The sequence below is a fragment of the Grampus griseus genome (genome assembly GCF_964374135.1).
Source record: "Grampus griseus genome assembly, chromosome: 2".
Classification (NCBI taxonomy): domain Eukaryota; kingdom Metazoa; phylum Chordata; class Mammalia; order Artiodactyla; family Delphinidae; genus Grampus; species Grampus griseus.
This window is the reverse complement of record NC_139018.1, coordinates 38,168,840-38,190,997: the sequence shown is the minus strand read 5'-3', so window position 1 is coordinate 38,190,997 and position 22,158 is coordinate 38,168,840. Positions and strand designations below refer to the sequence as shown.

The following is a 22,158-nucleotide window of genomic DNA, read 5'->3' as shown; positions in this document are numbered from 1 at the left end:
AGCCCATCTGCTCTCACTGCCGCCCAAGGTTGCCTTTCATTTGGCAGGCGTGCTGTCAACTTGGTTTCGAATATACACGGGTGAGGCATATGCTTGTCCTTGCTGCCCAAGGAGGTGCTGGCATAGAGAAACATGAAGACTCCTGATTGAAGCTTGCATTTACAGACTCTCTTTTCTCTTCTCCCCTAGTTACCGTGACAGTGGGAGGCAAGCAACACTTGCTCGGACTGTATGACACCGCAGGACAGGTACATTTTTCTTACCTTGATTCATTAAGAGTTTTTTGGGGGGCGGGACGGGAAGAATGATCCATTTGGCTAGGCATAAGGGGACTCACGGTACAGATATTACCTCCTCTGATCACTTGGGGCAAATTTATTGTCTACCTAAATGACAACCAAAATATTTTGAATATCTTAAAAATATTTTCAATTACAGAAAACTAAATCATTGTAGGATTCAAGGTGTTGACAGGCAAATAACCATTCATTTATGGATTGACGACTATCACTAACCAAAATACCATATTTGGCCAACAGTTCCAATTTCTTCCTACCCATACCAATTCCAGATCCAGGATTACTGAGTCAATTTCATAAATTTTAGTTTCACCCATTATTTTTTTTCATGTTATATTCTTTGCCTGCTCTTTATTTGAATTGCCTAACAAGCTGTGGAAAGGTACAAAAAGAGATAGGGGATGGGGATCAAGGAGTAGGAAGAAGATGGATTAAGTGCTAGAAAGAAGAAAATCCAGGATCCTGGATGTTTTCCCAAAGTGAGGGTCAACCCCTGAATAACTGGGGTTAACTCTGAATTCTCCAAGATTCCTGAAATATGCTCATTCTGTCAGAAATATTTCTTCAAGTTGGAGAACCTGGCCAAACAATAATGTAAGGCAATGGACTGGAACCCTCAGTGCTTAATCAGTTAGCACATGCTCTGCTTGGGTGAAAATGCCACTTTATCTTTTTTTCCTTGCATCCCACACTCCACTACAAAAAAGTTTCTAATGTTACAAGTTCATGGGCTAGAGGGGAAGTGGTTAAGCAACTGATGGTTATGGCCCAATTTCTTTGACAGAGCTTTTGGTACCATACATCCTGGGTCATTTATTTAGGTCAAAATCAGCGGGTTGTTCAGTCTGTCCAAATTCATACATCTTAAGTCCTTTGGAGTGAACATTAGACCATGCTTATTCCCACTGTGAGTTTCCTGGTAATTATTCTTTGTAGTTATGCATTTGTCTAGATTTTTTTCACAATTATCTGGAGATACGTCTTTTTGCTCAATTTGATATCTCTATACTAAAAAAACAAATCATAATAAACAAAATTCTCTTTAGGATTTCTGTGTGCATTTGCAAGAACCACTGTATAAATGTCTGTAGAACATCAAAGTCAGATGTTGGGCAGGCCCAGGCAGCGGAGAACTTGGAAAATCTAGCACCAGACTCAAGGCTCTTAAAAGCCTCCAGTTTCCCCTCGCTGGCTGATGGGTGTTTTAGCCAACTACTCTCAGGAACTGGAAAGTGGAGGAGACCTCTCACATCAATACCGAGACACACGACTAGAAAAGGATGCCCACAGATGCCCAGATTGGAAAGGTGATTTGGCTCCTTTGAGCTAAGGTACAGGGCTTCAGTGCAGCTCATGCTTGACTGCCCCTCCACCAGAAATCGTTCCAGCAATAGAGGGAGACTGCTCTTCGGGCTGGAGTTGCCTACCTTAATTCAGTCATTGGGGTGTCCCCATCCATCAGGGACTCACAGCCTGAAAAAAGAGCTTACACCCTTTTCCTCCATAATCATATTTTATTAATATAATCCAGTTTGAAAAATTCAATACAGCAAGGATTATTGCCTGATTCTGAAACCTCTGTTTCCCTTGCCTTCTAAAAATACTCTCTGTGCCCCTTGTGCCCACCCAGTTCTCCCCAGTTCTATAGCAATCCACCACAATTGTTTGCTTCTGTGCGTTAATTGCCCCCAGAACAGCCTCCCTGGCCTCTATTTAATTTTGAATCCAATAAAACTGCATAAAAGCAGTTTAATTATTCTTTCCCACTGCTCTGTCCTTAGAAAAATTTAATAATACTAGTATAGGAGTTGAGACTCTAAGGCAGAGGAAAAAATATCTTTAAACTCCAAATTGACCCAAACCTCTGACACAGAAGAAAGTGATGAGCATCGATAGAATATAACAACAAATGGGTTATAGATATTTCTTCAATTTAACTTTCACTTTAATGCTTTCCACCAGCTACTCTGAAAGCCCAGAGGTGGACAAGGTTCATAGGGGAGAGTAAAGCATGGGGAAAAGAAATCAGAACACATCTTAAAGCTCCTTATAGGACTAAAATTCTATGATTAGGACCTTTAAAAATGACCTCGAGAATGCCTAAAAGAACTGGAATAGGGCTTCCCTGGTGGCGCAGTGGTTGAGAGTCCACCTGCCGATGCAGGGGACACGGGTTCGTGCCCCGGTCTGGGAAGATCCCACATGCCGCGGAGCGGCTGGGCCCGTGAGCCATGGCCACTGAGCCTGCGCGTCCGGAGCCTGTGCTCCGCAATGGGAGAGGCCACAACAGTGAGAGGCCTGCATACCGCAAAAAAAAAAAAAAAAAAAAAAGAACCGTAATAATTAAGCAAAACAATTTGAGGCTAGACCCAAGGGAGACCTCTCAGCAGTAAAGAACTGTTAGGTATTGGAATGCATTCCACTGAAGGATGACACGTATGAGTAATTCATTTTGTGGAACAGTGGTTCTCAAGCTTGAGCAGGGATCAGAATCACCTGTAGGGCTTGTTAAAACCCAGTCACTGGGCCCCACCTGCAGTGTTGCTGATTCTACACGTCTGGGATGGTGCCTAAGTATTAATACTTACATTTCTGACAGGTTTCCCAGTGATGCTGTTGCTGGTCTGTATACCATACTTTGAGAACCACGGTTCTAGAACCTTACCATTCAGAGTCTGGTCCACCAACCAGCAGCATTGCCAGGGACCTTATTAGAAATGCAGAATCTCAGGCTCTGTCCCCAGCCTACTGAATCTGAAAATGCATTTGAAGAAGATCTCCAGGTGATTCGTATGCACATTAAAATTTAAGAATCATGACCCTGGGAGTCTTTGGTGGTTGAAACATTGTTCCTAATGTTAGGAGGATGTGGTGGAAAATAACCATTACCCAAGTTGATTCCCATGGTTCTACGACTCTACCAATAAGGCTTAGTGACAAATTTAATTTAGAAGCATTGTCCCAACATTTCCATTGCCAGCCTCAAGGAGGATAATCTAGCCTCCTCAGTTATATTCGAACAAATGTTGCTGAGGTCACATGGCTAAGGAAGATCTATAACTAATTCAAAATTATTCATCTGGTCAGAGTTCCTAACAAGGAAGAGCAGCGATCTCAAAACCAATTGATTAATCCCTGAGCCACAGAAAAAGAAATAAGTCTCTGAATCTGGCTATAGGGTTCCATCTTGCTGTAAATAATTAGATTTTCTCGCATCAACAAATCAAGGAGCAGTGCCCCTCATCTTTGTCCTGAGCTAACTGTGGCTCAGAGTGAACAAAAACAACTTCAAGAAGCACGTGTGTTCAGAAAGATAAACTGATAGGAACTCGGTATTTCTACCCTCAAAGCCAGCCCTGGACAAAATCACTCGACCTGGTTCCCTCCACCTCGCCACACCTGGTCACCTCAGGCATCACTGCAGCCCCACCAGCCTCGCCTGACACACGCTTGCAGCACTGCACGAGCCAGCCAAGCATCTGCCGAAGGCAGGTTATAATGAAGTTCACGTGCAAACACGGCCAGCACGCGGCAGCTGCTACTAAACATTAGCTCTCTCCCCAAGCCCCTGAAACAAACTGATACTTGGACTTTGAGTGGAGTCTTTTGAAGACAAAGAGCCTTCAGAACTCTGGTTCATCTGTTGGGTAGAATTCCAAACAGTCGGTTAGGCAATGAAGTGAGGGGTTTTTGTACAGGGTGACTCGGCATGTTACCCACTCAGCTCACACTGGGGAGGCAATAAGGCCTGGTCTGTAGACCAGATCTATTTAGGTCCTGCCAACCCAGCCTGTGCGACTCTTGCCCCTCCTAAGTGCATTACGGAGAGTCTCTCTGAAAGGGATTTCTAGAGCTCAGATCTTTGGCTTGACTACAGAGAGTCTGAGAGCCGACTTTTAAACGACGTGATTGCAGGCCAGTTTCTTTAGAGTGTGTCACGAGGGAGAGCAGGAAGCTGGGGTGGGGATACTGCCACAAGCCTGGGTACTGGCCGGCTAAGGAATGCCAAAGTGGGAGAGGGGCGTTTCCCAGGTCACGGCCTTGAACCAGGCATCCTCCCACCCCTCAGCCGACCACCTAGACTGGAACCAGTCCTGGTACTAAGACACCCTGTCTCTTTCTCTCGTGGGCCCTGGCCTCCAGGAGCAACATGGGTAAAACCCTGCTGTGATTGTGGCCTCTCAGGCCAAACTCCAGGATGGACGTATCTCAAAAGCAACATTTGCAAAAGTGGCAGTTAGCAGCAGTACCAGGGAGGAATGAGAATCTCCTGGTGTCAGGAGCCTGGCTTCTCAGCAGGATAAACCCCTGAGTTCTCTGCACACAAGCACTGCTGGATCGGGGGCCGTCTGCTGGTGGCCGAGCACAGAATGGTGTCTGTCACTGAGAAACCACAGCAGCCCAGCTGTCACTGGTAACCACGAAAGTTGGGAAGCAGGAAGGCCATCAGCTGTACCCCTCACTCAGCCAGGGCTGCACACCACGCGTCTTCACCTGTCCTGGATTCTGAAACCCTTCTCCTCCCCTTCTCCCTGCCCCCTGCCCCCGCAAGGGCTGAAGAGAGAGACATAAGGACCAGGCAGGGAGGCCAAGTACACCTGGGGTTCATTAATGGCAACCTGGAAGGACAGGAGCCTTCCTCTTTGCTATTGGCTGACCCAATAGGCCATCTGGATTTGAACCCAGAGAATATGTCTCCCTAGCCCATGTTCTTAAACACTAGGCTGCACTCCTGCCCTACGTGTGCTGTCCACATTTTCCAAACCAAGACTGACAGATATGAGTGTACTTATGGGAGAATATGAAAGTGAGAATGTGTTGAAAATCTGGGGTAAATACCATTAAACCCACAGGGCTTGGAAGCAGAATTCCATTTCCAATTTAACATAGGTATGGGGGTGGGGAGGCGGGGAGGGGATGCTCAGTGCAACGCTCCTAGCCTCTCAAAGTGTGGTCCCCGGACCAGCAGTATCAGCACCACCTGGAAACCTGTTACAAATGCAAATTCTCAGACTTCACCCCAGGCCCGCTGCTGAATAAGAATCTGCATTTGAACAAGATCCCCAGGTGATTCAAATATGCATAAAGTTTGAGAAGGGCTGGTCTAACGGTTTCACTTGCTCCCCACTGTGCCATCATGATGCGGCTGTTCCAGGCATGTTTCGAGCCCAAGGTGTTCGGCCCGTCTGAGGCTGAGGCTGTCCCTGAACTTTTCTTGTTTGATAATCACCCACAGTTACCCCAGAACACCAGATTGCCTTAAGACCAAACACTCTCCTGCCTTTGGAGTGAAGTTGGGTGGAAAGCACTCAAAAGCCTACCTTGGGCTTCCCTGGTGGCGCAGTGGTTGAGAGTCCACCTGCCGATGCAAGGGACACGGGTTCGTGCCCCGGTCCGGGAAGATCCCACATGCCGCGGAGCGGCTGGGCCCATGAGCCATGGCTGCTGGGCCTGCACGTCCAGAGCCTGTGCTCCGCAACAGGAGAGGCCACAACAGTGAGAGGCCCGCGTACCGCAAAAAAAAAAAAAAAAAAGGCTACCTTGCCCAAATCCCACCCTTCCCTCCACCCCCATACCCTGCCCAGCCTCTTTGTCCACTTTAGCCCTTAAAGCCCCCTTTGAGTCACTCTTATAGTCTTCCATTCTCAGTTTCAACATTGGAACGGGCCTCAAATACAAAATAAACCACCGACCCAATGCTCAGAGCCCCTTTATATCATCTCAACATGTGCACATCCAACCAAGACACAAAACGTGCCCCATTGCAAAAAAAAAAAATCACCCGAGTTATCATCTGGTACAAATTCAAGTCCCCCAAACTCCCAGCACCCAGGCCTCAGTCTGAGGGGACACTTACTTTTATTAATCCTGAACCCACTGCCATGTGTCAGCTGCAGCCAGTGGCAAACGGGGGCTGAAACGAGCCCGACCAGCCTAGGTGTGAGCCTTCTTTAGAGGTACGTTTGCTCTGTAGTCCTGATTAAATCATTCAGTGTCTAGACTTGAGCTATGACAGTCACCTGGAGGGCTTGTTAGGACACAGGTGGAGCAACCCCTCCCCCAGAGCCTCAGCTTCAGGAAGGCTGGGTGGCACCGGGGAATGTGCACCCCTAACAAGCTCGCAGGTGATGCCCATGCTGTGAGTCGGGACCCTACTCTGGGAGCCACTGCACTAACTGAACTCTAAGACCTCTTCCAGCCTTGTAGTTGTATTTTCCCAATTCAGTCAAATAACTATTCTACATTATTCTATTATCAGAGAGCTTACTAAAAGCAAGAGACACTTCACCTGTCTCATTTTCACATAAATCGAATTGTTTCCCATATTTTCATTTTTCCCCCACTAGCTTTTCCCCAATTCTTTTCGCCTTACATAGTTCATATAGCATCCTGACTGCTGTATGCTAGACATTCAGTAGGCAATTAATACATCTTTTTAAATGGAATTATACAGCAGGACTAAGGTTTCCACAGAAGAGAGATCCAGAATACAGAGCAGGACAAAGCCCAATGAAGGACACAGTCAGAAGTCACTCAGCTGGACCTACCAGGAGGGTAAATTATTGAAAAACCAACTTTTCTCCTTCCCACCTACAGTTAATCCAGCAACCAGGGGGTCTTCCTAACTTTTCCATAATGTGAGCAGAATTCCTTTGAGAGCTTCTAGGTAAAGAATCAAGTAAACATGATCCTTTCAGACTACCAGTTATTTGCTTACCTAGTTGTGACCCAACTTACCTAGTTCTGACATTTCTCTCATTTGTGCTTTTTTAAGCTTTGAGGTTTTAAATATACAGTGTCTGCTGCCATCTGGTGGTAATTTCTGGTAGATGCAGGCCTAGAGATATGCCTCTCTATAGCTCTGTAGAAATAGATACTATACCCACCCCATGGTCTCTAACATTTCTTTTCCTAGATCCTTGGGTAAAGTATGAACCCATATTAAGGTTCCTGGATAAATGAATTTTCAAGAAAATGCTTAATCTGTCCCTTAAAATTCCGGGCTGAAGCAAATCGTGTGGTCACAATTAAGAGCTAGAGCTGGATTCAGGCTAAATACCCCCATCTTGGTGCTTAATAGCTCTGTAACATTGGTCCAGTGCTGAATATCTCTAAACCTTAACTTCCTCTCTATGAAACTCAGATGTTGATGGTACCACCTTTTCAGTGCTAGTGTGAGGATTCAACTAGATAATGCATGTAAGAGCTTGAAAGAGTGCCTGGCCCTTAGTAATAAGCCCCTGATACATCCTCTGTTGACATTTAAGATGATGTAAATCAGTTGTTCTCAACTCCATGCCAACCTCAGACCAATGAACAGAATACCCAGATTCCCAAGCCCACTCTCCAGAGATTCTGATTTCACTGGTCCCAGAGTAGGGAAGGTAGAGGCAGGTAGTTGGTTAGCAGGGCATTAGGATGTTTTTAAAGCTCCCTGGATGGTTCTAATGAAAACTACTGCAGTAAATGATAGACAGAAAAACCATGTGTTCATCTGCAGGTCACTGCAGACCGGTGTCATCAAAATCGGTCAACAGCATTTATGGAATATTTGCTATGGACAGAGTACAAGTGGGGCATGAGAAAAAAACAACACGGCCCCTACTCCATTTATGACAATGCAGATGAGAGGGTGAAGTGGCAGGGAGCAGGTGGTATCATGAACAGCTGTAGATTATGGGCCGGGAAGGAGAGGTCTTGGCTTGTGGACTTCACAGCTACTGTGAGAGAGAAAGTCCCAGAGAGAAAGGAGAGAGGCAGAGAGACTGTGGGACAGATTTGGCTTTCAGGGCTAGCTGTGGAAAGAGGAAGAGTCACTGACAAGAGACAAGCTGTCCCCTCCCACACTCCCACCCCCGCCACGCAGGCGCGCGCACACACACACACACACACACACACAGCCATGGGCACAACTTGGCTGAGATGCCATCGCAGGCCTGGCCCAATCAGTTTTTAAGCAATGTACTCAACCACAATGACTGATTGTTTTGTGTGTTCTTTTAGTTCACTTTTTAGGATTTTAGGATTTTTCAGCATGCTTGCCAGCTTGCATTGAAATTGCTTAGATTTTGTTAGTATTAAAAGCAGTAAGAGTGCCAGCCATGCATACTGAGTCCCTGTGTGCTGGGCACCTTGAGTAAATGATAGATAAATGCACGGCTACCAGCCAGAGATGACCACCCTTGACATTCCAAGGGGCTTCCTCCCCTGGGAAGGGGCATACGTGTACGTGGCTGTGTGCGCCCCCTTTTTATAAAGACATTATTAGGGTCAACAGAAAGATAGTGAGGTCAATATTTTTAAATATCCATGACCTATTAAGTTGAAAAAGGTAAGTGTCACAACAATGAGCTATATAATCAATTTCTTTTTTAAATAAACATGTGTATGTTATATACGTAAATAAATATTAAAAGTTCAGAAGGATACTGTTACATAGCTGCTTCCTCTGGGAAGAGAGGAAAAACTCTTAGAGATCAAGTGCAGGATGGGAACAAAGTTTTACTTCTACCCTATGTACTTCCGTAAAGTTTGAATTTTTGCAAAGAGCATATATAAATTTTGTAACTTTTTTAAGTGTTAGGAAGAGTAGTAAGGACAGACCCTAATAAATGAATTGATATGTTGCCCATGTCTATGTACACGTGTGTGTGAACATATAGATTTGATTGCACCTATGTTTGTATGTGTGCCTGTATGTAGTGTGTATGTGTATATAAATTACACATAGTGTGTACGAACATTTTGTCATATTGTGGTATGTGAGAACGTGTGTGTATACATAGTATATGCATGTAAAGTATACACACACATAAAGTTACTTTGGGCTTCTGTGTTACCAAATTCTATGAAAATAGATTAAACCTTCTAATGAAATAGATTTTACCTTGGAACCTCCTAAAACATTTTACATACAATAAAAGGTACTTGCTGACATTTTCCCAAAGTTGAGATGATCCAATGTTTTTCTTTGTCTCTGTCGTCTCCCACTAAAACAGCATATACATAAACATCTTATGCAAACAGGAGCTCTTCAACTAGAGCATATTCTGGTCTGAAAAGTCTTTGGGGAAAAGTCATTAATCTGGCATTTTATTTATTAGGCCACAGTATGGCTTTTAGGTAGCTTTAGAAACAAATCCCCAAATTCTTAGCTCTAAACCCTCAGACAATATATTTATTCAAATATTGTGGTGTATGATTTGGCAACAACTCTGCTTTGCATTCAAGTTAGCTTATTCTTAATTAAATTTCAATGCAATTTTTTCAATTATATAAGGAGAGAATTTCTGTGCCTTGGCCAATGGCCCACTAATTTAAATCCATATTCAATACAACACAATTCCCAAGGGACAGAATTGCAATAATTCTTACTGACTTATACACATTAAATGGATGAACTTCATGGTATGTAAATTACCTCACTAAAGCTATTTTAAAAACTTTTTTTAGGTTTTTTTTTTTTTTAGTTCATCTTAAACGGAGGCAATTCATAATCTTTATACAGAACAAACAGGTGTTTTCTGGATTGATGGCTCCTTTACTTCTTGTAATATAGGGAACCACCAGATTCCAGGGTCAGGGAAGGAATGGGGTCGAAGGGCTTGGCGGTGGAATCTTTCCCGAGGCACTCCCTGGAACCACGTGGCCACACCTCACCCCGGCTGTACAAAAGCCCAAACTCTTTGCTCTTCCCGCAGGAGGATTACAACCAGCTGAGGCCGCTCTCCTACCCCAACACGGATGTGTTTTTGATCTGCTTCTCCGTGGTAAATCCTGCCTCTTATCACAACGTCCAGGAGGAGTGGGTTCCGGAGCTGAAGGACTGCATGCCTCACGTGCCTTACGTCCTCATAGGGACCCAGGTTCGAAGGCGGGCATGGCAGGGAGGGTCGGTCGGTGGAGGGTTTGTGAAAAAGAAAAGACCCTTTCGCAACTCCTGAACATCCTATTCTATCAAACACTATAGAAGAGTGTCTCAGATACATCAATCCTATGAACAGCCTTTATTAAGAACTGAATGATTATTTAGCCCATGGTTGAAAAGACAGTAAAGCTATTTAATATTAAACAGGAAGTTTTGATGGGGCCTTTAAAAATTAATCTCTCCGCTTTTTGCTTTTAAATAACAAAGTAATTTTTTAAATAGACAGCCTTCTCCAGTCCTGAGCCAGAGGAATGAGGTGCAGATGTCAATTACACTTATTATCTAATATTTTTTATATCTAAAATCCATTATTGTTTGAAAGTCACAAAATAGGTGTGAATGTCAAAATGACCGCAGCAATCAGAACTGGCTCATTACGACAAAAACTCTTCAGGAACAGCCGTTGAAAAGGAAGACAGAAATTCATTGCTCTCTATTCCCTTTAAGCCCCCGATCTCTCAGATCTTAAAAAAAACATTAAAACAGATATATACCAGATAAAGCTGTGATTGTAAAAGCCTTTAAAGTGTTTTGAAAGCTAATAAATTTCCATAGTTTGAATCTCCAGCAGTAAGCCAGTTGCACAAATGCGTTAAAGATTGTTCCAGCTTTTTATAGTTTTAAATAGATTTTGTTCTTTGCTATGTTAAAACCCAAATTACTATCCCAAAGACATATTGAAATGTAACGATACCAAAGAGCTTTATTATCTGTTTCATATGCTGCTCCTTTCTATTTCTCATTTTACATTGTGCTTCACAAAGAGAAATTTTTTAAAAAGTAAAAGAAAGGAAAACATTTCCTAGAGAGTGTATGGACAGATAATGAATACATCCATAATTCAGAATACAATTCATGCTTCTGCTCTGAAAGATCATTATTAGTTTGTTTAAATGAAATCTTTTGCCTTAACTCCAGATGATAGTGTTTGACCATTTGGTGGGAAAATATGTGATGGGACATGTAAACATCTTTGTATGATTTGAATCCTTTTTATAACTGGTGGGCACTAAGTTGAAAAATTAAGGCCAAAAAAAAAATGCCCACACACACAAATTAGTAAAGCTGAGAAATGTGCTTACGGGACCCTAATATATGAATATATTATTTTTCCTTTAAAACACAAGCCTTTATGTGCCCACATTTACACCCATGTGTGTATGCATGGGTTCACACACACAGTGAGATTTTAAAGCAACTTAAATATTTAATTAAATTATCAACCCTAATCCAAACACAGATGCTATTTTCGAAGTAGTTCTGCCTTTGAAAAGATGAATGCTTATTCCTTGAGCAAGCCCTTTTCAGGACTTGCCTTCAACACATTTGTTAGAATATCCTCACAGGTGGCAAATCTTCATCCCTTTGAGGGTGAAGATTGGGTTTGGAAACTGTCCCCCCACCAAAATATATATATATATATATATATATATATATATATATATTCAGAGCCAGGAAATAAACTATTAGATAATGAGTAGTATAACCGGGGATCAAATGAGGCATCACCGTACAGTAGTAAGACTGATTGATTATTTTGTATATCCTATAAGTGGGACCTAGAAATAAACAGGAAATTTCAAAAACATTTGAAACAGCTACAGAATCATTCGAATCAGCTCCCAGGGTAATAGCTTTGAAGGGGAAACGATAAGGAAAGCCTGGTGTATACATTTACAAAGAACTCACTCTAATTTTTAGACATAACATGGCCACGTGTGTGTGCCTCCTTAAAGAAAATTCACAGGTGTCAAGGGGAAAAACATCTCTATTATGTGACAGTTTTAAACATCTGGTGAGGCCTGAAAAAATAAATACGTGTATCACATGTGTGTTTTTTGCCAGATTGATCTCCGAGATGACCCTAAAACCTTGGCCCGTTTGCTGTATATGAAAGAGAAACCTCTCACTTATGAGCATGGTGTGAAGCTTGCAAAAGCGGTACCGATTTGAATTTCATTTTAAATGGATGCTGAGAGAAGAGTTTGCGTATGCTTTGGAATGGAAGAACGACATCGGCTTTTGCTTTAAAATACAGTGTGTTCAGAGTCATCTCTCTGCTTTATACTCTCCCCTCTATTCTAGTCAGGCTGGAAGGGACCATTTGGTTAGCATTCTTGTCAGCCAGCACTGTCTGTTTTTCATTAAGAAATTTGGTGAATTTAAACAGCTGAAGCACTTATCATCTGATTTAGCAACCTCTAAAATTATCCATTTGCCATATTAAGTATGAATAATGGGAATCATTAGATACATATTTGTAAATTTCATTGCTTACTATCTGTGTGACTCATTTAAATGACTTCATAAAAGGCATTTTGTGATTTTCCTGAGAGAGACTTCGATTTGCATCTGGCAGGGTTATATTTGTTCAGTATTTCTCACCCTATAATGAACAGCCACTTAGAGAGGCTGGATTATGTCACAAACAGCATCTTAAAAGAGTAACACAGACCAAAAGGTAACTAGTTGGAGAATCCAAGTGGCTGTTCGACAGATAATAGCTACTTGCTCACAGCTGGAACAATTTCCACAGGCCGTTCTTCATTCCTAAGAGCTTAACAGTGATTTTGTTGGGCAAATGATTCAGACCAAGTCTTTGTCTCCCATTTACCACCAAGATGTGTACAAAGACAGACACTAAAATGCACATAAGAGGATAAGGTACCATATGCAAGAGGAGGTTTATAAATCATATTTCCATAACCTCCTCATTGATTTAGTCACAAACCCATCAAGCCCTGCCAGAGCTTTCAGAAATTTCTCTTTTACTTTCTAAAGTAACTAACCCTGCAAATGTATGCCCTGGGGCAGAGTTAGGGGTCCCTCTTTTAAATAAGTCAAGAATAACATTAACTACCGATTCTTTGTGAATAAAAATGCATGCATTTCTCTTATTAAAACTTTCTTATAGGCAACAAAATTAAGTGATACACTCGAATAGAAATGGGTTAAAGTTATGTTTTATGGATGCAATATATGAGAACATCTTACAAATATTTGATAAAGTTAACGCTTCCTACTTCTATGGATAGTAATGTCAGAACCAGCAGTGTGAGCCATCCATTGCGTTCTCACTAAGCACTTTACAAGCTCTGTCTATTTCAGCCTCATGCTCACCCTCTTAGGCACATAGTCCTGGTCTCCTCTTACAGGTGAGGGAACAGAATCTTAGGGAGATGAACACGTTTGATTCATACAGCTGATAATCACACAATAAAACAACTCTAAGCCAGCCCTGTGGACGTCATCCCCATGCACCTGACCTTGTGTAATCTCTCCTCCAACCATTTGTTTTTCCTCCTATAAGATGGGCATACATCTACAGGTTCTTCTACCTGTTCTTCACGCATCCAGCTTCCATTCTCTCCCTAAGGTACATAAATATATAGCTCCATAAATGATTGTATGTGATTCCCCACTAGGCATTTTTCACAAAAAGGAGGTCCCGGAGGCCTCCTTTCTGCAGGAGCTTGTTTTCTGTGTCTCTTGCTTCTGGCCTCTCTCTCACCACCATCCTGTCAGTGTCCTAGATTGACTTCTCATTTGGGAAGTCGTTTCTTCCCTCTGAGAAGTTGTTCCAAAGCCTCCCATCTCATTTCATATTTATTTTAGGAACAATGGCTGAGTTCACCACTTCATTGCCTTTTGCCAGTTTCTCCTAGCAACTGCTCTCAGATACTGAGAGAATCATGTTTAGCTCACAAAATCCAATTTAGAAGAAAACCAAGCAAGAATTTAACTTGTTTCATCACAATTCATGTAATTATAGAGATGCTTTAAGTTTCTCTGCTCCCTGACTTTCCTGTCAAGTAGTTTATAATAACAGCTAACATTTATGGTGTGTTTGCAGTGGGCTGGGTCTCATGCCAAGCGCTTTACATGCTTTGTCTTAATTAATCCTCACAGCAACCCCCTGAGGTGTATATATTATTACCTCCACTTTCCTAGAGGAAACTGAGGCTCAGAGAGGCTAAAGTCACACCGCTTGAAAGTGGCAGAGCCAGGATATGAAGCTGTGCTTTAACCACCATGCTCTTCTGCTTCCCTTCTACAATCTGAAAAGAAACCCTTAGGTTTGGGGCTTCTTTGTTTATAGACTGAAGCCCCGTATTTTTATGTGTATGTTCTCCCCATAGCTTAAAGGCTTTGCAAGTTCAGACTTTTTATATCTTTTTGTTCAGTACTTTTCAATTTCCAAAACATTTTTTATCTATCATCTCTTTTTGGTCTCAAAGGACATTTTATTTATAAACGACATTTTCATATTGTACATATTTCCAGTTCTTTACACTCCAAAGGCAACTACATTTACGTAAATGTTTTATATCAATTTATAATAAATATTCATTGTTATCCCTTTACTTGTTTTATCCTCCCTCTTCTCTTCATTATTGTATTTTTTAATCTTCAGCCTACTTTTCCCATGCTTTTCTCATTTGTGTATGTCCATACTGCCGCTGGACTTACTTGGCAATAACTGATACCTAATATGTGTCACTTTAGCTCTAAGATGATACTTTTGTGCATTCTCTTTCCCAATTCCATTGGATACAACCTAAACATGATTTTCTAAGCTCAGACTTCCTAAGGTATTTCTTGATAAAGCACATGACCATCTTTCCTTTTTTTGGTCTTTGGCCTCTTTTGGGCCTCTCCTGCCCTCTTCTTCACCCTGTGCCTTTTTTATTTATTTATTTTTTTTGCGGTACGCGGGCCTCTCACTGTTGTGGCCTCTCCCGTTGCGGAGCACAGGCTCCGGATGCGCAGGCTCAGCGGCCATGGCTCACGGGCCCAGCCGCTCCGCGGCATGTGAGATCTTCCCGGACCGGGCCATGAACCCGTGTCCCCTGCATCGGCAGGCGGACTCTCAACCACTGCGCCACCAGGGAAGCCCACCCTGTGCCTTTTTTATTGCTGTTCTCACTCTTTGTCTTAGCACCTGTTTCCCCCTGGATTTTTAACTTGCACCAAAAAGCAGCAAAACTGCCGCAAAAATCCTGTCATCAATGCTCATGGAGTCTTTAGTACCCTCCCCATGACTGCAAGAGTCACCACGACCTTCCTTGTTTTGTGTGCCGGCCATTTCCTCTTTCTCCCATGGTCATTAGAAATCAGTCACTTCACCGCTGGGGTCTGGGCTACAGAGGTGAGAGACAGATAGCCCCTGCCCTCAAGAGACCCACAGGCCAGAAGATGAGAGAGACAGACAAACAAAAGTACACCAACTGAACAAATACAACAGAAAGGTGCGCCAAGGGCTGAGGTAACAGAGAGGAGTGAGTGATGGACACATTCAGGGGAGGAGGGCTTAGAGACGATTTCTTGGAGTAGTTGAGAACTGAGCCAGGTTTACAGGATAGGAACAGGTTTGTCAAGTGGACAAAGTTAGGGGACTGGGGAGATGAAATTCCAGATAGGGAGACCAATACATGCAAGTAATGGGCCAAATTTCACCCACACGTGTTTTGATCAACACACACAGGTATTTTTGATGTGATTTAGTGGTCAACATTGAACAATTTGGAAACTTTATGTAAATGTACACATTTCTAGCTTCTTTAAAAAAAAAATCAGTACATCCGGCAGCACTATCCAGCATTTCCTCATCAACTGCAACTTTTCAACAGTCTTTTAAACAATGTATATACCCTTCAGTAAGCCACAGTCCCCACCACTCCATAATAACCTACACTCAAGCAGTGCACTCACATTATCCACCCTTGGATTGGCAAATTCTGCCAGTTCTTGAAAAAAACATCAGCAGCAAATGCATGCAGCCTGGAAACCCTTCTCTTTCAGCAATTTGGTCATAATGTTGATTTGTTGAGATGGAAATTCTCTCACAAGCTATTTGGCTCCTTTTCCTTTGCCTGGCTCTCAAGTTGCCCTCTCGCTGCGTGTACCCTTCCTAGTTCTTAAATAAGAAATAAGGAACTTCTCTGCTACTAGCCATTCCTTAAGATACAAGCCCACTCTGTTCATTCTACTGACATGTCTTCTCTCCATTTACAGGAACTGCCTTATTTTTCCTTCTCTGCTTCTCTCACTACCGTCACTCAGCCCATAACAGCATCTCCATTTGTTCGTCAGTTTTGCTCTTTCAAACATATTTCTTTACACTTGCTAGAGAGAGCACAACAGAATGGTTAAGACTCAAGAGACAGACAAATTCAAATCTCTGCCATTTTCTTAGTTGTGAGGACTTAGAGCGTTTACCTAACCTCTCTGGACATCAGTTATCCGAGCTGCAAAGGAGAATGGTGATAGACTTACCTCCTGATTGAATGAGCCAACGTACCAGGAGATCTAGCTCAGCAAGCTAGAGTTGTTGAAACTGTGTCCTCTCAGACACGTCTGCAGCTGGGAAGACCTCTCCACCTTTACTCTTTCCAGTTACACCTTATCTTGTTCTAGAACGTGTCCCACCTCCGTGAGGACCATCTGGAAGAAATACTAGGTTTTCTTCCACTTGATTGGTCATTGTGAATTTGTTTGCCTGTTTTCTAATTTCTTCTTGTCGGACTCAAAATGTTCTCTACACCTCTGAAAAATTTCCCAGCATTTGAGACAATAAGTTTTAGCTATTATAAAGTCAGCAGGGAAGTGTTCTCTCAGTTTACATTTCTCAATCTCCAGTTTGTTCTTGAAAACATATCATTTTGGTAAAGCATGTCCCAGACTGCTAGCATGTGTATCTAAACAAAGATCTGTGAATCCTGAGCGCACACAGATGTGTTCTAAATATTTGACTGTGTAGATCAGTTTGCTCCAAAAGGCAGATGAAGTTGCTGCTGTAAGAGAGGCTGTATTTCCTTGGGGTGGTTTTCCATTTTGCATCTTTGAAGGCACACATTTTTTCTTCAGCAGTCCCTATAACATGGCTGTGCCTTTTCCCTGAACCTGAATAAATTCTCCTCTCTGACCCTCAGAGCCCTTGCACCATGGTTAACAACACTCACCTCACAACTGGGTTCTGGTTCTCACACATATTTCCCAAATCACACCCAAAATCTGTTTGCTACTTTTCCTGGAACTATCAGTACAAAATAATGTTATATTAACCCAGTTACACAATAATGCCTTGCTCTGCTGTTTCATTATCTTCAGAAATGTCTGAATTGGGAAAGACAAGTTTGGACTCCTCCTGCACCATCAAAAGACAAACTCTGACACGCTGTCAGCAGCACTGTGGGGTGGAGGGAGAGGGTGGGGGAGGGGGAGGCCGAGGTGGGGTGGAGGAGTGAGGGGGTGGGGAGAGGGGACAGGAGGAGGAGAGAGTGTGTTCGCCCATCTTGCAGGACCAGACAGTCCAGAACTCCACGTGTGAGCCCAGATCAGCCCAGCTCTCCTGTAATTTCCAGAATCAACTGAGGCTGTGATCATTAGTGGGGAGGTATTCCAGATAGAACAGCCCCACAGTGCTTTCTGTGTATTTTTTCAAGATGACTGACAAGAGCCAGCACATGACAAGCACTCATTCAGTTGACACATTCACTAGATTAGTGTGCTTTTCACATGTGTTCGTATCGAATACTGAACACAATCCCAAAATGTAACAGATGACATTTCAGAACATTATTAGGAAAAATTTCTCTATCCTTTATCCCTCTCTTGCATTCAATTGTTTTTAATTATATAAAAAAGCCATATTCTAATCCAGACCATGGTCAAAACGAAACCATAAAATAAGTTATCAATATCTAACATCTTTTCTTTGAGTATTTTCCTTTGGCTCATACAGTAACCATTAACCATACAGGAAAAAAGCAAGTGCATAATATCTGGATGCCACCAGAAGAGTTTTACCTCATGCTTAGCTTTCTTATCTGTGGACTTTCAAACAAGTGGGCAGCTTCATTTCATTAACTGTCAGCTTGACCAGCTTCTTGCAGTGTTGAGTGACGAGCGTCACAGTTTCCATCATGGAACTAGGAAAAGAACACACATCAAGTGACACAGATTCTAGGTCTAGATCATTTACTTTCTAGTTGGATGTCCTTAAACAATACATTTCACCTTCTGGGGCTGTTCCCACTCTATTCTAAGCTAAGTCACCAGTCCCTTTAATCCACGCATTGCAAACTGGCTGGTTGCTGCCAAAGACATCGCACATCAGCATCTTGCTTGAACCATAGAGTGTTTTTCAATTGGTAAATATTAACTAAAATCCAAATGTCCAAGTCCTCTTGAAAAATACAAAGATGGCAAGGATGAACCAACGTGCCTGCCTGGCAACAGTTGCCTAAGCCGCGTAGACTACCAGCTCTGGAGGGGGTGTTTACTTCACAGGCCACCACAGACTCTACCTCTCCCTGTTGTCTGGCACCAGCCCTGCTTTGCTCAGTTACATAAGCTACTGGCCCTAATCGGCATGTGATTTTGTTACCCTGTTTTAGTCATTTATCTGTTGTTGGTTTCCAGGAGCTCACCATCCAGCCATCCTCTTCTGAATACACTTTAATTTTTCAAAGTTATTCTTATAATATAAAGCATATAATAGAAGCATTTCTCCAGATATCCTTAATATTAAAAGGTCCACATCAAACTGTTAGCTCATATTGAGCTTGGGAGCAATTAAAACCCCGGGTCTCCCTCACATGAATTATCTCATGAAGTTGATTGCCAACTTCTGGTCTGCTCTACCCTGCAATTTTTTTAATGAGAATCTATGGCTCTGGCCTGAATTTTTATATTTCTCATAGGGATCTTGTGATTATCAAATACATCATAATATGAAATCATCAAAAGCTTTGAAACAAAGCCCTAAGCAAGCACAAAATATTTCCTCATTTAAATACACATAGACTGTATACTGATAAGGAGGGTGTCTGTGTCAGTAAATGCATTTTATGATTTTTATTTTTAGTGTTTTGGAGTTTAACTGCTTAAAAATATGCCTTTTAATGTATCTTAAAACTGAATAATATGACCAATCAGATATTACTTTGCCGAGAGACACCTTCTGTCAGAAGAGCGTTTTAATCAAGAATGACCTATAAAACCGTATCACCCACTCTCTTTCTTTGTGCTTTATTAACCACGTTGACACCCTGCCCTACTATATACAGAAGGGAATATGTTTCACTCGCACCAGATTTACATGTTCTGCATACAAATGAGGTACTAAAAACAACATCATGTACCCTGTTGTTCACAATATATATTTAAACCATATCACTGGTTTGAATCCTCTCAATTTTTATATTATTTATATTCTTATATTTATGAATAAATGGTTATGGATCACTTTCAGAATTTGCTGCTTATCAAAAGCACTCCACAATCATTTATTGTTAATATCAGAAAGCAAAAAATATAAAAATACCAAAAATCAGGATAGCAGATGCAAATTGAAATGCAGAAGAAAAAGACATGATCCAAACCGTCCCCCAGGCTGTTTGTGAGACAAGCAGCAGCAGTTGGCTGCGCAGAGGGCAGACACCACTGTGCTTTTCTCTCTTTTTCTCCTCTCATGCCTTTCTCTCTTTTGTGTTTAAGATTGGAGCACAGTGCTACTTGGAATGCTCGGCCCTGACTCAGAAAGGTCTCAAAGCCGTTTTTGATGAAGCGATCCTCACCATTTTCCATCCCAAGAAAAAGAAGAAACACTGCTCCAGGTGTCACAGCTGCTGTTTAATTATCTGAGGTAGCTTGAGACCCACCTCCACCCCATCTAAGGGTAAGAATGGCAGCCAACCTCTGAGACCCAGCTCAAGCCAAAAGGAGGGCATGACCAGAGAGGAAGTCTCTGACACCGAGGCTTGCTCCCCCACCCTGTGTGCCCTCCCAAACACGGCACACTATCAGCTAACTGCCACATCCTCCCTACCAGCCAGAAGCATCCACGTTGCACACTCTACGAGAATGCTGAGCCCGGATTCCAGCCAGTGCCACAGCTGACCACGTAGGAAACAAAGTCAAAGGCCATCTCGCATTTTTTCATCGCCCCCTCCAAGAACATGAAGCTGATAGGAAATCATCGCAGGAAAAACAAAAAAAGAACTCGGTTCCTGTATTGGTGGCCTTACTTGATGTCTTTTACAAAACATGGGAATACAATACTAACCTATTTTTCTTTCTGAATCTGCTGTTCTACTATGTGTCTTACATTCATTGGTATTATTTTAAGAAATTTACTAATTTACCAGTTTACTCAGGCCTTATAAATCCACACCAAATTAGCCTAAAGACAAAGGGTTTTATATCCATTCCTATTTCAGCATGTTTCTACCAAAGCTATTAAAACCAACACGTACCTCTGAATGCCTGACTGTAAGGAGATACAAGAAAATGCTGAAACTTTTGGAAATATATGGAGCCATAATTTTTGAAACTGACTGAAAGAAAATACCATCTGAATTATTGCAGGTCCACATTTTTTGCCTAAGATTCACCCCAGATATGCTTACGTTGATAGGTAGCCTTATTTTTTCCACATTATATTGTGATGGAAAATTGCAAATGAACTGTGTTTCAGAGAGTAGTATTTCTGCTTTTCGGTCAAACTGATTGGGGAGAGAATGTGGTAGACCTATATTTTAAAAGATTCTTTATTCAGCAAAGTGAACTTTCCTGCTCCCTCCCTTCCCCATTGCATGCACCTCTCCTTTCTCGATTTCACACTCTCTCCCACACCCAATAATAACTTTATTCCAAAGAAGGATCTGGCCATGGGGCATGAAAAAGTTAAGTGTTTAAAAGTCCCCAAAGCTTAAGCAAAGTGCCTCAATTTTCCCTCTCACTTCAACTGAAAGTGCTTCTCTGCTTGTCCATGGGAGCTCCCATTCTTTTTAAATGATATTTTCCAAGTACAACTGGTACTAAAATATTGCCCCTCCCTATTTCCTGTACTCATTGTCCCAAATGTGTATTTCAGGGCTAGATCCATGGGTACCAAGCTCTGGATCCCCTGCTTCTAAAATGGTATGCTCCATGCAACAGGGACTTTGGCCTTGGGGAAGTGACTCTTCCAAACATCCAGGGATTCTTGTATTGCAGAGTGAGTTATTTCCTAGCTTTTAATTAGAGACTGTGAAGGCTTCTAATTAGTCTTATTTGCTTACAGTTACTCTGGAAACACCCAGGTAGGCACTTTATTTTTTATTTCAATTGCATAAGCAGAGTGCCTCTTTGCAGCATGAAATTATACAAATTTTTGTTTAAGAATTTCCAGATTCACACTCCTGTTGGAAAAAATCCAGTTTTTCCAGTTCCTTCTGCTCCTGGAGGAAGCACATTAAAAAAGAAGTGTATGGTGAGGGTCTTTTCTGTTAAGACCTTCCACGAAACCCCCTCAGTTTTGGGGGTTTTGTTTGTTTGTTTAGAATTTTTGAAATGTGCTTTCCCTACTACATTTCAAGTTTTATTTCCCTCCTCCCCTATCTAGTTGCTAAACATTTTCTTGAACACACACACACCCCCCCCAACCTAAAAGAAAACGGGAGTTTTGTAAGTCAAAGCTTGACATTTAGAGAAAACAATGACTTTCTCTCTTTGTAAATGGAAATCAACCATGTATAAACTATAACTCTGCAGAGGTTATGAATTCATCCTTTACAAACAATAATGAGCATTTAGCCCTATAATAAATGAAGTGCCGTTAGCTGGTTTTGTTACGTTATTGTGTGGTCGCGTCTTGCTAAAGAGCCACTCCTCACATCTCACTGATGTGGATGAAAAATTGAGAGCAGTATGCTTGTTCTGCCAGGAGAATTTTCCAGATATGTGCACTCAATAGGCGAACGGTTCCCCAAGCCATCACCTCCCTAATGGGCCACAGAGATTAACTTGTTCATGGTGGGAGATCTCTCTCTCACCTGGAACCAGAACCTGGAGAGAGACTGTTAGTGTCTGTGTGGTGCACAGGCTCTTAGCAGTCTTATGAGCTAATTGTTGAATAAAATAATGAAGAACAAAGCAACCTAAATG

General features: G+C 42.2%; 1 protein-coding gene across 1 annotated transcript in view; it reads left to right on the top strand.

Moving 5' to 3' along the window:
- RHOJ (ras homolog family member J) overlaps window positions 1-21,832 on the top strand; it is an 82,712-nt gene extending 60,880 nt beyond the window's left edge. Inside the window, exons 2-5 of the mRNA XM_082647585.1 lie at window positions 190-248; window positions 10,001-10,165; window positions 12,073-12,168; window positions 19,729-21,832. Coding sequence (XP_082503711.1) covers window positions 190-248; window positions 10,001-10,165; window positions 12,073-12,168; window positions 19,729-19,875 — 467 coding nt within the window. The 3' untranslated portion in view covers window positions 19,876-21,832. The remainder of the gene's footprint in view (window positions 1-189; window positions 249-10,000; window positions 10,166-12,072; window positions 12,169-19,728) is intronic.
- Window positions 21,833-22,158: the final 326 nt, after the last annotated feature.